This window comes from Lineus longissimus, chromosome 3, assembly GCF_910592395.1.
Source record: "Lineus longissimus chromosome 3, tnLinLong1.2, whole genome shotgun sequence".
NCBI classification, from domain to species: Eukaryota; Metazoa; Nemertea; class Pilidiophora; order Heteronemertea; family Lineidae; genus Lineus; species Lineus longissimus.
In genome coordinates this window covers 7,546,082-7,560,478 of record NC_088310.1, presented here as the reverse complement: position 1 = coordinate 7,560,478, position 14,397 = coordinate 7,546,082, and the positions used below count along the sequence as shown (strand labels likewise).

At 45.0% G+C, this 14,397-nt stretch overlaps 1 protein-coding gene across 7 annotated transcripts in view; it reads left to right on the top strand.

Moving 5' to 3' along the window:
- The window catches only part of LOC135485628 (cytoplasmic dynein 1 heavy chain 1-like), a 38,567-nt gene that overhangs the window by 3,082 nt on the left and 21,088 nt on the right, over nucleotides 1-14,397 (top strand). For 4 of the 7 annotated variants that reach the window (XM_064767870.1, XM_064767865.1, XM_064767871.1 and 1 more), the window contains exons 5-29: nucleotides 106-547; nucleotides 723-876; nucleotides 3,512-3,603; nucleotides 3,768-4,359; nucleotides 4,548-4,838; nucleotides 4,993-5,172; nucleotides 5,397-5,834; nucleotides 5,989-6,092; nucleotides 6,235-6,418; nucleotides 6,579-6,698; nucleotides 6,995-7,390; nucleotides 7,709-7,933; nucleotides 8,115-8,324; nucleotides 8,651-8,797; nucleotides 8,971-9,137; nucleotides 9,337-9,510; nucleotides 9,825-9,990; nucleotides 10,185-10,577; nucleotides 10,760-11,042; nucleotides 11,241-11,507; nucleotides 11,728-11,977; nucleotides 12,229-12,412; nucleotides 12,611-13,062; nucleotides 13,414-13,570; nucleotides 13,817-14,248. In XM_064767870.1, coding sequence (XP_064623940.1) covers nucleotides 106-547; nucleotides 723-876; nucleotides 3,512-3,603; nucleotides 3,768-4,359; nucleotides 4,548-4,838; nucleotides 4,993-5,172; nucleotides 5,397-5,834; nucleotides 5,989-6,092; nucleotides 6,235-6,418; nucleotides 6,579-6,698; nucleotides 6,995-7,390; nucleotides 7,709-7,933; nucleotides 8,115-8,324; nucleotides 8,651-8,797; nucleotides 8,971-9,137; nucleotides 9,337-9,510; nucleotides 9,825-9,990; nucleotides 10,185-10,577; nucleotides 10,760-11,042; nucleotides 11,241-11,507; nucleotides 11,728-11,977; nucleotides 12,229-12,412; nucleotides 12,611-13,062; nucleotides 13,414-13,570; nucleotides 13,817-14,248 — 6,500 coding nt within the window. Of the gene's footprint in view, nucleotides 1-105; nucleotides 548-722; nucleotides 877-1,510; nucleotides 1,535-3,511; nucleotides 3,604-3,767; nucleotides 4,360-4,547; nucleotides 4,839-4,992; nucleotides 5,173-5,396; nucleotides 5,835-5,988; nucleotides 6,093-6,234; nucleotides 6,419-6,578; nucleotides 6,699-6,994; nucleotides 7,391-7,708; nucleotides 7,934-8,114; nucleotides 8,325-8,650; nucleotides 8,798-8,970; nucleotides 9,138-9,336; nucleotides 9,511-9,824; nucleotides 9,991-10,184; nucleotides 10,578-10,759; nucleotides 11,043-11,240; nucleotides 11,508-11,727; nucleotides 11,978-12,228; nucleotides 12,413-12,610; nucleotides 13,063-13,413; nucleotides 13,571-13,816; nucleotides 14,249-14,397 lie in introns of all 7 variants that reach the window. The other 3 variants (XM_064767869.1, XM_064767863.1, XM_064767864.1) reach the window with 1 other exon arrangement.

Sequence of the window (14,397 nt, the reverse complement as noted above, 5' to 3'; positions counted from 1 at the left end):
ATGTTGGTATCAAACCTGCATGTTTTGGGTTGATGACTGTGAGTAAGTATCGAGTCATTTCCTAAAATCTTTACAAATTTACATGAATTATGCTTCATATTTCAGGTCTCAAATCTGCTTTGGACACTGTGAATGACTACAACCCGCTGATGAAGGATTTCCCCCTGAATGATCTCCTCGCAGCGACGGAACTTGACAGAATCCGAGTCGCCCTGCAGGCCATCTTCACCCACTTGAGGAAGATCCGTACCACCAAGTACCCCATCCAGAGGGCTCTCAGGCTCGTTGAGGCCATTTCTAGGGACCTGAGTCAGCAGCTACTCAAAGTCCTGGGAACACGGAGATTGATGCATATTCCGTTTGATGAGTTTGAAAAGGTGATGACGGCAAACTTTGATGTGTTTAGCACGTGGGATGATGAGTACGACAAACTGCAAGGATTGCTGCGGGATCTTGTGAAGAAGAAACGTGAGGAGCACCTCAAGATGGTCTGGAGGGTCAACCCGGCTCACAAGCGCTTGCAGGCTCGACTGGACCAGATGAGAAAGTAAGATTTATTCACATCTGTCTAATTTTTGCGAAAATGATATGTAATCAGATGATCAAAAAATGTTTACAGTCAGAGTTGTCAAGAGTATTTGTGTACAGAGGTCCTATTGTGTGTGTGATATCATGATGAAACCAAGCTTATTATAAGACTAACTCGTTTTCCTTGATTTCAGATTCCGTCGTCAGCATGACCAGCTTCGACAGGTGATAGTGCGAGTCCTGAGACCAGCTACGACCGCACGACCAGGAAGCCCCTCTGGTGAAGGTGAAGCAGACAAGACAACTCAGCCGGAAGTCCTAGATGCAGCAGACGCCAATGCGATAGAGGTATGTGTCCCATGTTCCCTTCAAATTGCATCTTGAGATGTATAATGTTTTTGCTCGATTGAGCTCATATAGATTGTTATAGGTATTTACTTAATATCTCAAACTTTTGCATCATACTGGAAGGTTAAAGACTATGTACTAATTTCTCAAATGAGCTATTGAAAGAGAAGAGCTCAATTTTGTCTATTTATTTCTTTGGATGTGAAGACGGTTTCATTATTATTTTGTCTACTAATTGTTTAGTTTGTGTTGTGTCATTGAACGAGCTTGGGGACAGGTAGACAAATAGTACAAAATTGGTGACTTTCTTGAGGAGAGTGGTCCTCAGACTACACGGCCGTCAATCAATTCGGTGATTCTATTGCACTTGGGAGTTGCTAGGTGTGTCTTTACTTATCCATGGTGGGCAAATAATGCTGCACTTTAAATCAGTTGTGGGTGCACAAATGCAATTCCGTGTCATAGATACATCCAAGAAAGAAAATGCAGGTGTTGGTACATATGGGGAATCTTAAATCCAGGAAACAGATTGGATATCAAATATAAGGTGACAAGCGATAACATGAAACAGTCTAGGTGTAGTACTTCTAGATTAGATCATATCTTATTTGTATTCATGTTAAATCACATTTAGACATCGCATGCAGGAATGGTCCGAGTAAGTATGGGGACACTCAGGATTCTGGATTGCTCACAAAAATACATCAGTTTGCATCCTATGGCCTTTAAATTCTGGAACAATTTGCCAGAATCCTGCCACAGTTCAAATGGCGACGGCAGGCCTTGGAATCAGAAGAGCAGTTTTTGTCGCAATAAATTTTGTGATATAAGGGCACATTTCAAATGGAGGTTAAACTTAAAGAAGAAAAAACCATATGATGCTAACTGGTGTTTTTGAAAGTGAAATTGTTGTTGAATGAAAACCTTTAATTTTCATTTGTTTTTGATTGTAGTTCCTTTCTTATTTTGGGTTGATAATTGCTGTAGTTGTTATTGAGTCCATTTATGGATGTAATTGTTCACAGCTTCCCAATAGCACAGCGGACTTGGCGATTGACCTTGTTGCCTTGCTGTATGTTGTTTCCACGACCACTTCAGGGTGCCCTTGACTTGTTATCAGCTTCTAGCAGGCCGGAGAATTAGCTAGCTCTCCGGCGATGGAACAGTTGCTTATTGTAGAGGTGTCCTGCATTAGTGGTGTCCTATGGTTGGGTATTTTAGGGGTAGCTTTACGTATGGAGAATTGCTGCATTGAGAAATCTGTATTGAGGCAATTGGGATTTTAAACAACAACAATTTAGAAGAACTTATTTAGTTGGTACAGCTCCCATGCCAAAAGTAGCACCATAGTACTCAAACAAAACCCAATTACTTTCGTAGAGGTGGACTTTGACCCTTTAAACGAAATTTTGGTTGATGATGTCATAAACTTTCCTTTGATTTCACCGCGGTGTTGTCCTGATCCTGTATTGTGATTTTGCGGTTTGTTCGTCTGCACTTGAAGCTTTCCAGCAAATTCTTAGGCTTTTCATTGTCACCCTGGAAAATCAATATCCTGTGCCAGACAACTTCAGACAGTACAACCCTGTCCTCGGAACGATGTTAATCGATACTGTTGATAACAATGATAAGATTGTGTAAAATTGCAAAATCTCAACCACCCGGTACTTGAAATGTACTCACACAGTATCGTCACTGGGTTTTTGGGTACGAAGTTGTCTGGTACAGGACATTGATTTTCACTTCATTTGCGCAAAGGGCTCAAGCCAAGTGAAGATTGCCAATCGAATGGTTTTGTCAAGAAGCTCAGAAGTAGGGTAATAGAGTATACAGTAATCTTTATAGTGTCCCAGATTATTAATTTCTCCTGTGGGCTTGAAAACCTGCTTCATTGTCAGTAACCAGTGTTATCATGATAATCATTTGTTTCAGAAAAGAGCTCAGGATCGTAAACTCATTGTAAGGCCTGTTTATATCGGTATCACTAACTCTGGTTGACACGGTTACTGTAACAAAAAGGATAACGGGTCAATGCATGTAAATTTAATCTTCTATGAGACAGAACAACTCTGAGATGACTGATTTCTAAAAAAAATTACAATAAAGTAACAACTTCTTGATTCTGTCCCTAACCATAAAAAGTATTTGGGCAAATCTTCCCAATTCTGTACAAAGATTATCTAATTCTATATTCTATTCCATATCTTTTGAATGAAAGTCCAATCACTAACTTTGTTATCCAGGATGATGCTCTTGATATTCGCTTTCCTTTTGCAGTGTTGATGTTCAAAGACAGTTTATTATCAAAGTTGTGTAAATCCACTTCTGTGCCAGTACATGTGTGAATGTCTTCAAAACACATTTCAGTTTTAGTTTTTTAAATGCTGAAATCAAGCAAATGTAACGTTTGGTGTGTTAGATAATTTGGTCATTTACACAGAATGAAGAGTGCATCAGCATTACTTCTTCAAGTGTCCGAGCTCAAGTCGAATCACTTGGCCATAATTGGTGCTGAATAGATACTGCAGTATTGCATGAGAGTCTGCTGAAGAGAAGGACTTTAGACTCATGAGTCATGAGTCATGAGTCATTGCCTTTGCTCATTCAGATACTCATTCCTCTCATTGTCTTTCAGGAAGTCAACTTGGCATACGAAAATGTAAAGGAGATTGATGGTCTTGATGTCTCCAAGGAGGGAACAGATGCCTGGGAAGCCGCGATCAAGAGGTGGGTCTAAATGTCTTAGAGCAACACCCCCACCTATCATCTTGACAGACCCTAAAGTTTTGGATCCACACTGCTGACCCGTACACTGTACAAAGGGAGGTTATGGACGTTAGTGTTCTTGATTTGACATGAAGATAATGTTGCAATGGGATTTCTCTTTTCAGATATGATGAGAGGATTGATCGTGTTGAAACCCGCATCACCGCTCGCCTCCGCGATCAGCTCGGGACGGCCAAGAATGCCAATGAGATGTTCAGAATCTTCTCACGATTCAATGCCCTGTTTGTGCGGCCTCACATCAGAGGCGCCATCCGGGAGTACCAGACGCAACTCATCCAGAGGGTCAAAGATGATATCGAGAATCTCCACGAGAAGTTCAAGGTCCAATACGCTCACAGCAAGTCGTGCCGCATGAGTCGAGTCCGTGATCTCCCGCCTGTCTCTGGCTCCATCATCTGGGCTCGGCAGATCGAACGTCAGCTGAGCGCCTACATGCGGAGGGTTGAAGACGTCCTAGGCAAGGGCTGGGAGAACCACGTGGAGGGGCAGAAATTGAAAGCAGACGGCGACAGCTTCCGATTGAAGCTCAACACCCAGGAGCTGTTTGATGAGTGGTCGCGTAAGGTTCAACAGCGTCAGCTTGGAGTGTCTGGCCGAATCTTCCTGATTGAGTCCACCCGTTCAAGAGCCGGGAAAGGAAACATCTTGAAGTTGAAAGTGAACTTTCTGCCAGAGATTATCACTCTCTCGAAAGAGGTAGGTGCCCCATTTATCAATGAATATTCAAGTCCATGAAAAGGGCAGCGTTCTCATCTGCAACTTGTATTTATCATCGAGAATAACAGAAGCTTTAAGGCTACATCTTCTTTTGGTGAATTTCTGCTTAGCCTTAGTTAGATTGTGATACACAACAGGAGATGTACATTAAATCATTTGTTTTTCAGGTCCGAAATCTCAAGTGGCTGGGCTTCAGAGTGCCTCTGGCGATCGTCAACAAGGCTCACCAGGCCAACCAGCTCTACCCCTTCGCCATCTCCTTGATCGAGAGCTGCCGTACTTATGAGCGCACCTGCGAGAAAGTGGAGGAGAGGATTTCCATCGCCCTCCTGGTTGCTGGTCTCCGCAAGGACGTCCAGGCGCTGATTGCTGAGGGAATTGGCCTTGTCTGGGAGTCGTACAAACTTGACCCGTATGTGCAGAGGTTGGCTGAGGCAGTGTTCAATTACCAAGAAAAGGTATGTTATTAACTTGTAATGAAAAGAAAGCATATCATTTATCGAGGCTAAATATCAAAATTGAGAAACACATGAACAAAATTATTTCGCTGGAATACATGATTTTATTTTCGTGATAGAGTCCGAGGCCAATGTTTTGTTGAACTCTTTTCAGGTGGATGACCTGCTGGCCATTGAAGAACAAATTGACATCGAGGTGCGATCGCTAGAGACTTGCGCCTACAACGCGGTCACATTCAATGATATCCTCAACAAGATCCAGAAGGCTGTTGACGACCTGAGCTTGCACCAGTATTCCAACTTGCCCCAGTGGACAGCAAAGCTTGACCAGGAGGTACGTTTATATTTCTACGACGTGTACGCTTATTGATTGGTCTAGTTTATCAAGATCCATAGTCAACTGTCAGCTCCATGGTCCATAGTCAGCTGTCAGCTCTAGGGTCCATAGTAAAATGTCAGCTTCTTGGTCCATGAAATGAAAAAAAGAATCTAATAAAAAGCGATAATTTCTTTAAATAAGAAGGAAGAATCATCACCTACTTCTTAACTTTATTTCAGGTTGAGAGGTTCCTTGCTGCAAGATTGGAAGCAGGTCTGATGGAGTGGACCAAAGTCTTGACAGGCAAATCCGAGGATACCATCGACTTGAGCATGGACACTGACGCCCCCCAGCAGCTGGCCAACAAACCTGGAGGCGACCCACACATCAAGAACGTCGTGCACGAACTCCGTATCACCAACCAAGTCATGTTCTTGCATCCACCACTAGAGGGCGCTAGATTCAACATCATGCAGGAGTTGTTCTCGTGGGAAGCAGTCATAACATCTTTGCCAAGGATTCAGCATTCGCGTTACCAAGTCGGGCTGGATATCGAGTCGGACTTGGATACGACGTATCGTAACATCTTGACCAAGTTGCCCAGTGGGCAGATTGTCCTTGAGGAATCTTATGAAGCCATTCAAAAGCTGCAGAAAGAGGTGGAGGACTACGTGGATGTAAGTTCATTAAACAACACGTACTTTACTGACTGTTAGTGCATGTCTTGTTCTTCTTTGCTCTGTATGAGGGCCTTTGCTGTAATATTCACCACAGTCAGCTGTCTCCCATTCGACAGAACAATTAGTTCATCCTGATATCTGTTGCTTACAGAAATGGCTCAAGTACCAGTCACTGTGGGATCTCCAGAGTGATGCCGTGTATGACAAGTTCGGCAACAACTTGAACGTCTGGATGAGAGCTCTGGAGCAGATCAAGTAAGTTATCTCATGTGTTAATCTCATAGTTGGTCCTTTGATGTCGTACTATCCTAATTAGCCCCTCTGCTCTAAGTAGCTTTTCGAGTATAAATTGTAGAATGATCTGAAACGTTTTCTGACGTCATTCTTTCTCTTTCAGGCAAGCAAGGAAGACCTTTGACACTGCAGAAACCAAGAAGGAATTTGGCCCTGTCATCATCGAGTTTGGCAAAGTCCAGTCCAAGGTGTCTCTCAAGTATGACTCCTGGCACAAGGAAGTCCTTGGCAAGTTTGGTAGCATGTTGGGCACCGAAATGACAGACTTCCACAGCTCTGTTTCAAAGGTAAGCGTCTGCTTGTACAAAGTGCAAAGAATCGCCTTTGTTGATATAACTGTATCTATTTTATTCTCCAGTCTGTATAAAATAACCAAATCTTTTGAACATGATTCTGGAGATTTTACTTTTCGTGCAAGTATTCATTGTATTTTCCAATTTCTTTCAGTCACGGGGAGACCTTGAGCAGCAGACGATCGATACAGCCAGTACGTCTGATGCTGTCTGTTTCATCACGTACGTCCAGTCGCTGAAGAGGAAGATGAAAGGCTGGGAGAAACAAGTTGAAGTATGTTTGCTCTTGTTTATTTATTCATTCTCTGTTCAAGTTTCATTTTCAAAACTCTGTGCAGGTTTGAAAGGAATACAGATTCCGTGTAGATGGAGCATGTCTCTTCTAATGTTTTGAATTGTGAAACATCTGCGTATCACAGATCAAGAGATAGAATTGTACTGCTATGATTGAATGAAAAACTTAATTTCACCAACTTTTGCCCTTGGCGGTGTTTGCTTCTTGCGTTACCAAAACATTCTACTTCAACTCTTTTCCGTTTTCCATGGATTTGATGTTGTTTCTCTTTCCAGCTTTATGGCCAAGGTCAGAGGATCCTGGAGCGTCAACGGTTCGCCTTCCCCTCGAACTGGCTATACAGTGACAACATCGAGGGAGAATGGGGTGCCTTCAACGACATCATCAAGCGTAAGGACTCTTCGATCCAGACCCAGGTTGCCAGCCTCCAGATGAAGATCGTCTCCGAGGACAAGGTCGTCGAGAACAAATCTGCCGACCTACTGAGCGAGTGGGAGAAGGAAAAGCCAGTCCAGGGCAAGCTGAAGCCCGACATGGCCACCAAGGCCCTTGCCATCTTCGAGGGGAAATTCAGTCGTCTGAAGGAAGAGCGTGACAATGTCTCAAAGGCCAAGGAAGCGTTGGAGCTGGCTGAGCCTGGGGTGGTCAGCCCGACCGAAGATAGAATGTCGGTAGGTGACCAGAATAATATCTTTCACCTGTGTGCGTCTGAGCTTGCGTGGAATAGAACATACTGACTTATCATCTTCCACTTCGCCTGGGGTATAGTTAAGTCACCAAAGAAAAAGGACATAGAGCTTGCATACTCCTCATTGCGGGAGTGCTCATTGCAAACAGAGTAGTTTTGAATGTAAAGTATTGGAATTTGCAGTTGGAATTGTTTCTTTCAGGGGTTGTTGTGAATGTTAAAAGTTGGAATAATGCATTTGGGGTGAGAACTTGCATTGACCTTTCTTTCTCCTACCTAACCGTATCTCAATTTTCTCCAGGTTGCACTGGAAGAACTCCAGGACCTGAAGGGAGTCTGGTGTGAGCTCTCCAAGATTTGGGAAGAGATTGATGACCTGAAGGAAAAGACCTGGCTGTCTGTGGCCCCGAGGAAGCTGCGCCAGTCACTTGATACCTTGCTGAACAACCTCAAGGAGTTGCCGGCCAGGCTGAGGCAGTACGCTTCATATGAATATGTCAAGAGGGCACTGCAAGGATATGCAAAGGTAGAGTTCAAGGGGGCAGTTTGGAGTGTAGACACAATGCTTAAATGCTTGACCTGTGTGTGTGTGATTTTTTTGTGTTGGCCCCTACTGGTCTCTGAAGTTGATCAGTAGTGTTGTACTTATTCGAATGATTTTGGAACTTAATTCAATATTCTAAACAAACAAACAACAACATTTTCAGGTGAACATGCTGATTGTTGAGCTCAAGTCCGAAGCCCTGAAGGAGCGCCACTGGAAGCAACTGATGAGGAAGTTGGGCGTGTCTTGGGTCCTGTCCGAGTTGACCCTTGGCCACATCTGGGACGTTGACCTCCAGAGGAATGAGGCGTTGGTGCGAGAGGTCATCCTTATTGCGCAGGGAGAAATGGCCCTCGAGGAATTCTTGAAGCAGGTTTGTACTACTCTTGCATTTGTTCACAACAGGGAAGTAATGACCTCAGGTGACTGCTCTGGTTCCAGTTTTAGTCCTGTGGGCTATTTGGTTTGAAGTACATTAAACTTGGCCCAAGAGAGTTGCCTCATTCTCTTGCCATTTTCCCAGCAGTCCCATATCAGTTTCTCAACAGACCATGTGTCCTCTTGCTAGCTGTGTTGTCTGGTTCAATTTTACTACTTGATGAAAGTGAAAAAATTAAACCAGCATGTGTTTGAGGAGTAGGAATATATTTCTGTTTCCAGTAAATCAGTTCATAAAATCGGTCAAATGTTTTTCTCCAGGTGAGCGAGGTATGGAGAAGCTACGAGCTGGAGTTGATCAACTATCAGACCAAGTGTCGTCTGATTCGTGGCTGGGACGACCTCTTCGACAAGGTCAAGGAGCACATCAACAGTGTCGCCGCCATGAAGCTCTCGCCGTACTACAAGGTAAGCCATTTCTTCCAATGTATCTTGATACCCAATAATGTTGGCGTGAAGCAAGCAAATATTTGTGTACTTTCTATCATAATAGCATTCATTCATTCATGCCATGTGTGAGTTTAGAAGTGAAATTTCAGAGAAATGGTGTGGGGTTTTAACAATATATTGTTATTTTCCAGCAATTTGAAGAGGATGCTATGTCCTGGGAGGACAAGTTGAACCGCATCAATGCCTTGTTTGACGTCTGGATTGATGTCCAGAGACGCTGGGTCTACCTTGATGGCATCTTCTCCGGCAGTGCCGATATCCAGCATCTGCTTCCAGTGGAGACATCAAGATTCCAGAGGTAAATTTTGAAGCTTATTCGTGAGTTTCTGTGAAAGGTTGTTCTTCAGCTTGAGTCTTCATTGGTTTAGATAAGATCATCTTATTAGATGAAAACTAACTTGAGGGTTCTTAGAGCTTCTGGGATATCGAGAATGTTGTTGCAGTGAGAATGTTGTTGCTTAAAATCAAATCTTAAAACCACTTATCTACATTTTCAGTGTGAGCACCGAGTTCCTTGGTCTGATGAAGAAGGTGTCCAAGTCTCCCTTGGTGATGGATGTGCTGAACGTCCCGAACGTGCAGAGGCAGCTTGAGAGGCTGGCCGATCTACTTGGCAAGATCCAGAAGGCCCTCGGCGAATACCTGGAGAGGGAGAGAGCATCATTCCCAAGGTAACGCTATAGTTGGAACTTCTTCTTCATGTGTAGTAGAGGGGTGACTCTCTGTGTAGGCTGCCTTCAGGGGCTATGGTTCACTCCTAGACCTGCCACAAATCGGTGGATGCTCAATTTTACAAGAATTGTACATTTAAAGGAACTATGCACATTGTCACCTGCTCTTCCTACGCAATCTCTGGAGGATTGAGCATGTTTGAACCTGCTGAATTTCTCTCAAATGAATGGCCTTGAGGAAGGCTTTATTTTGTTAACATTCATACCTTTGCATCTCGAGCTACTTCTAAAGAGGTTTCAATCAATTCTTTCAGGTTCTACTTCGTTGGAGATGAAGACTTGCTCGAGATCATTGGCAACAGCAAGAATGTTGGTCGTCTGCAGAAGCACTTCAAGAAGATGTTTGCAGGCGTTGCGACCATCAAGCTCAACGAGGAACAGACCATTGTGCTCGGCATCTGCTCCAAGGAGGGAGAGGAGGTCAGTATCAGAGGAAAAGATTTCCGCAATCGTCATTATGTTTATCTCGTCACATATTTTCCAGTGTTTTTAATGGTCTGACCCTGAAGGTATTTTGGTATGAATTGGTTGTAAATGGTAGCTCCACCTTGACAGTAGAGCTTTTACTTGAGTCATTTGTCCCGTGTCATAACACTCCATGCACTATTTTCCAGGTTGATTTCCACACCCCAGTGGACCTGAAAGTTCACCCCAAGATCAACGAGTGGCTGACCATGGTTGAGAAGGAGATGAGAGTGACGCTCGCGCGTCTGCTCGCCAGTGCTGTCCAGGGAGTGAACGAGTTCCTCCAGGGCGCTACCATCGATGCCGAGAAGTACTTGCTCTGGGTCGACAAGTACCAAGCCCAGCTGGTCGTCCTGGCATCCCAGATCTCGTGGTCTGAGATGGTCGAGGCTGCACTTCAGCAGATCATTGCCTCCAAGACTCCCGATGATCTTGCACCACTGGAGGCTGTTCTGACGTCTGTTGAGAACACCCTGAACGTGCTCGCTGACTCCGTGCTGCACGAGCAACCACCTGTCAGGAGGAAGAAGTTGGAGCACTTGGTGAGTTCGTGTCCTGATCTTCTATTACCTATAACCGTCTTTGCCTATCATCTATGTAGCTTTGTTTGGCATTGCCAAGGTAAGCTGTAGGTCTACCGATACAAGCACATGTAGCATGTGTACAGAATGCGTCAACGTAAAACTGCTACTCAGGTCTGATCAGTTTCTTTGTCGCCAAACAGATCACCGAGTTGGTCCACCAGCGTGACGTCTCCAGGATGTTGATCAAGAACAAAGTCAACAACCCCAAGTCATTCGACTGGCTGATGCAGATGAGGTTCTACTTCGACCCCAAGAACACTGAGGTTCTCGAGCAGCTCTCCATCCAGATGGCGAACGCCAAGTTCAACTACGGCTTCGAGTACTTGGGAGTCCAGGACAAGCTTGTCCAGACACCTCTCACTGACAGGTGCTACCTGACTATGACCCAGGCCCTGGAGGGACGTCTAGGGGGCTCGCCATTTGGTAGGTGAAGTATTTGTTATTAGCACTGGGTTCAACTTAACTTGGCACTAAGTCCAGTGGACCTAACTAAATGAGATGGCCCATGTTAATATAAATGACAAAACCAGGTCCTGTAAAATACCCTTTTCTTGTGTCATGTTGCCTAATGTTTGTAGGTTCTTTCTGTAGCTAATGATGACAACTTCTCATCCTATTTAGGACCTGCTGGTACTGGCAAGACCGAGACAGTCAAAGCTCTCGGCAACCAACTTGGACGATTTGTGCTCGTCTTCAACTGCGACGAGAACTTCGACTTCCAAGCCATGGGTAGGATCTTCGTTGGTCTGTGCCAGGTTGGAGCGTGGGGATGCTTTGACGAGTTCAACCGACTGGAGGAGCGCATGTTGTCCGCCGTCTCCCAGCAGATCCAGACCATTCAGGAGGCCCTGAAGGAACACTCAGCTGCTCCTAGCAAGAAAGACAAGGGTGAGATTTGTTTCTTGACCTCCATCTGGAATGACTGCATCAACATAGTTGTCAAGCCTTTGCTTTCTTTTTCGTAGTAAAACTGTATCATTGTCTCAGATCTGTAGATAATTGCACTTACAATACTTGAACGGTTATTGCGAATGCCAAGTGAGCAACCAGTCCAAGTCTGTATCTCATCAAGAATTTCAAATTCGAATTTTTGTAAATTCTGTTTCAGCCGGTGGGAGTTCATTCATCAGCGTCGAGTTGGTCGGCAAGAATGTCAAGGTGAACCCCGACATGGCCATCTTCATCACCATGAACCCTGGCTACGCCGGCAGATCCAACTTGCCCGACAACTTGAAGAAGCTCTTCCGTAGCTTGGCCATGACCAAGCCGAACAGACAGCTCATTGCCGAGGTCATGCTGTACTCGCAGGGATTCCAGATGGCGGAGAAACTGGCCAGCAAGATTGTGCCGTTCTTCCAGTAAGTCAGACGTGATTAGTTGCTAAATTGATAATAAAGATTTATCTCTAAAAAGGAATCTGGCAGTGATCTTGATATGATTTCAGTCTCATTAAAAAATTGTTGTGGTGGATCAGTCTTTTGGTGAGGTTTCCATGAAGTCCTTCCTCTTGGCAAAAGTTGAGCAGATTCCTCATGATGTCTATTTTGACGAATTTTCATCATAGTCCTTCAATCCTTGATGCTAATGTCTCTCTTCTCTTTTTACCCAGGCTCTGTGACGAACAGCTCTCACCCCAGTCCCACTACGACTTTGGTCTACGAGCTCTGAAGAGCGTGTTGGTCAGTGCCGGCAACGTCAAGCGGGACCGCATCCAGCGCATCATGGGCGAGATGCATGCCAGAGGTGAAAGTCCTGACAGTGACAACCTCGCTGAGAACTTGCCAGAGCAAGAGGTAGGAATTACGCGCACTGTTTCGTCAAATATTCAAGAGTATTATTGCCCCATGCAGGCGAGAGCATGACTAGTTGTGATAGACTCTTCCCTGGACTGGGAAGAAGACTGGAGCAATCACCCCGATCAGTCTAACCATAGCTGCATTCAACAAAATACTTACAAGTTTTTGTAGTCGTGCTGATGTTTTCTTCTCCAGATCCTGATCCAGAGCGTGATGGAGACCATGGTACCCAAGCTGGTCGCCGAGGACATCCCCCTCCTCAACAGCCTGCTGACTGATGTGTTCCCAGGCATCATCTACACACCGAACGAGATGGCCAAACTTCGCGTCGAGATCCAGAAGGTCTGCCAGGAGATGTACTTGGTCTACGGCGAGGGCGATGAGAATGGAACTCCTTGGGTCCAGAAGGTTCTCCAGTTGTTCCAGATTACGCAACTCCATCACGGTTTGATGATGGTCGGCCCCAGCGGAAGTGGCAAGACCGTAGCCTGGAAGGTCCTGCTCAAGGCATTAGAGAGGCTCGAGGGTGTTGAGGGGGTGGCCCATGTCATTGACCCCAAGTCCATCTCCAAGGAGGCACTCTATGGTAACCTTGACCCCAACACAAGAGAGTGGACTGACGGTCTCTTCACCCACATTCTGAGGAAGTAAGTCCAAGAGTCTGTCTACTTCATTCAGTCCTTTCCCAGTAATGCATGTTACTGCTGTTTCTTATGCCGCACGATGTGGCTGCCCACTTTGATGGGGGGTTTGATTGCCTAGACCTTCCATTACATGAAATCTTGGTCTCTTTCAATGAACAAGAAGTTAGGTCATTTTCTCAACGTCACAAGTGAGGTAAGCAGCTGTGACCTGTGCCTGCTAAAAATGTTCGAATCTCGAGTTCTGACATCTTTACCGTTTGATACACTGCACAAACTTCAACTTGAAAAATAAAAAGTTCTTACAAGTGATTCAACCCATCACAGATGGTTCATAAAACTTTCATTTTTCGACAGGATCATCGACAATGTGCGTGGTGAAATCAACAAAAGGCAGTGGATCATCTTTGACGGCGATGTCGACCCCGAGTGGGTAGAGAACTTGAACTCTGTGCTGGACGAGAACAGACTTCTCACACTCCCCAATGGAGAGCGTCTTGGCATCCCACCAAATGTAAGCAGACAGCTCTTTTGAGAGGGTATCCCAGAATGATTGCAATAGATCCATCATTCCAGCTGATTTGCCTATTGATCAGGCACGCTGGCCTGACACCTTGTTTTTAAAAAAAACCTGCCTCTGCCATATTTGGTAATCCTAAGGGTATCAATTCATCTAGCTGGATTTTGCTAAATCTGCATCCTTATGAGTGCAACCTAAGTGCTCTTCTTTTTATTTATTTGTGCAATGATTATGTTTTAGGTGCGGATCATGTTTGAGGTGCAGGACCTGAAGTTTGCCACTCTGGCCACGGTCAGCCGATGCGGCATGGTCTGGTTCAGCGAGGATGTCCTCTCCACGGAGATGATCTTCGAGAACTACCTGATAAAGCTCCGCAACATGCCCCTCGAGGAGGGAGAAGAGGAGAACATTCCCAACCGCGGCACCGCAGCCAACCAGAAGGAAGACGTCCTATCGCCAATGCTGCAGGTCCAGCGTGACGCTGCCCTACTGATGGCACCTCACTTCACCTCGGATGGACTGGTCATCAAGTGTTTGGAGTATGCCAAGGGATTGGAGCACATCATGGACTTCACCAGAATGAGAGCCCTGGGTTCCTTGTTCTCCATGCTCAACCAAGCTGTCCGAAACGTGTTCAACTACAACAACACGCACATTGACTTTCCCATGCAGGTAAGTCAAACTCCAGTTATGCTATCAATCTACCCTAATACAAGTTCTGGAATCAAAGTTCCTGCTCAGAATGGGGAAGGTTAGTTCAGAGACTCAGAAAAGTTTAAAGACTGTATTTTTCTCAATGAATTCTTGTCTGCCTGTGTTCG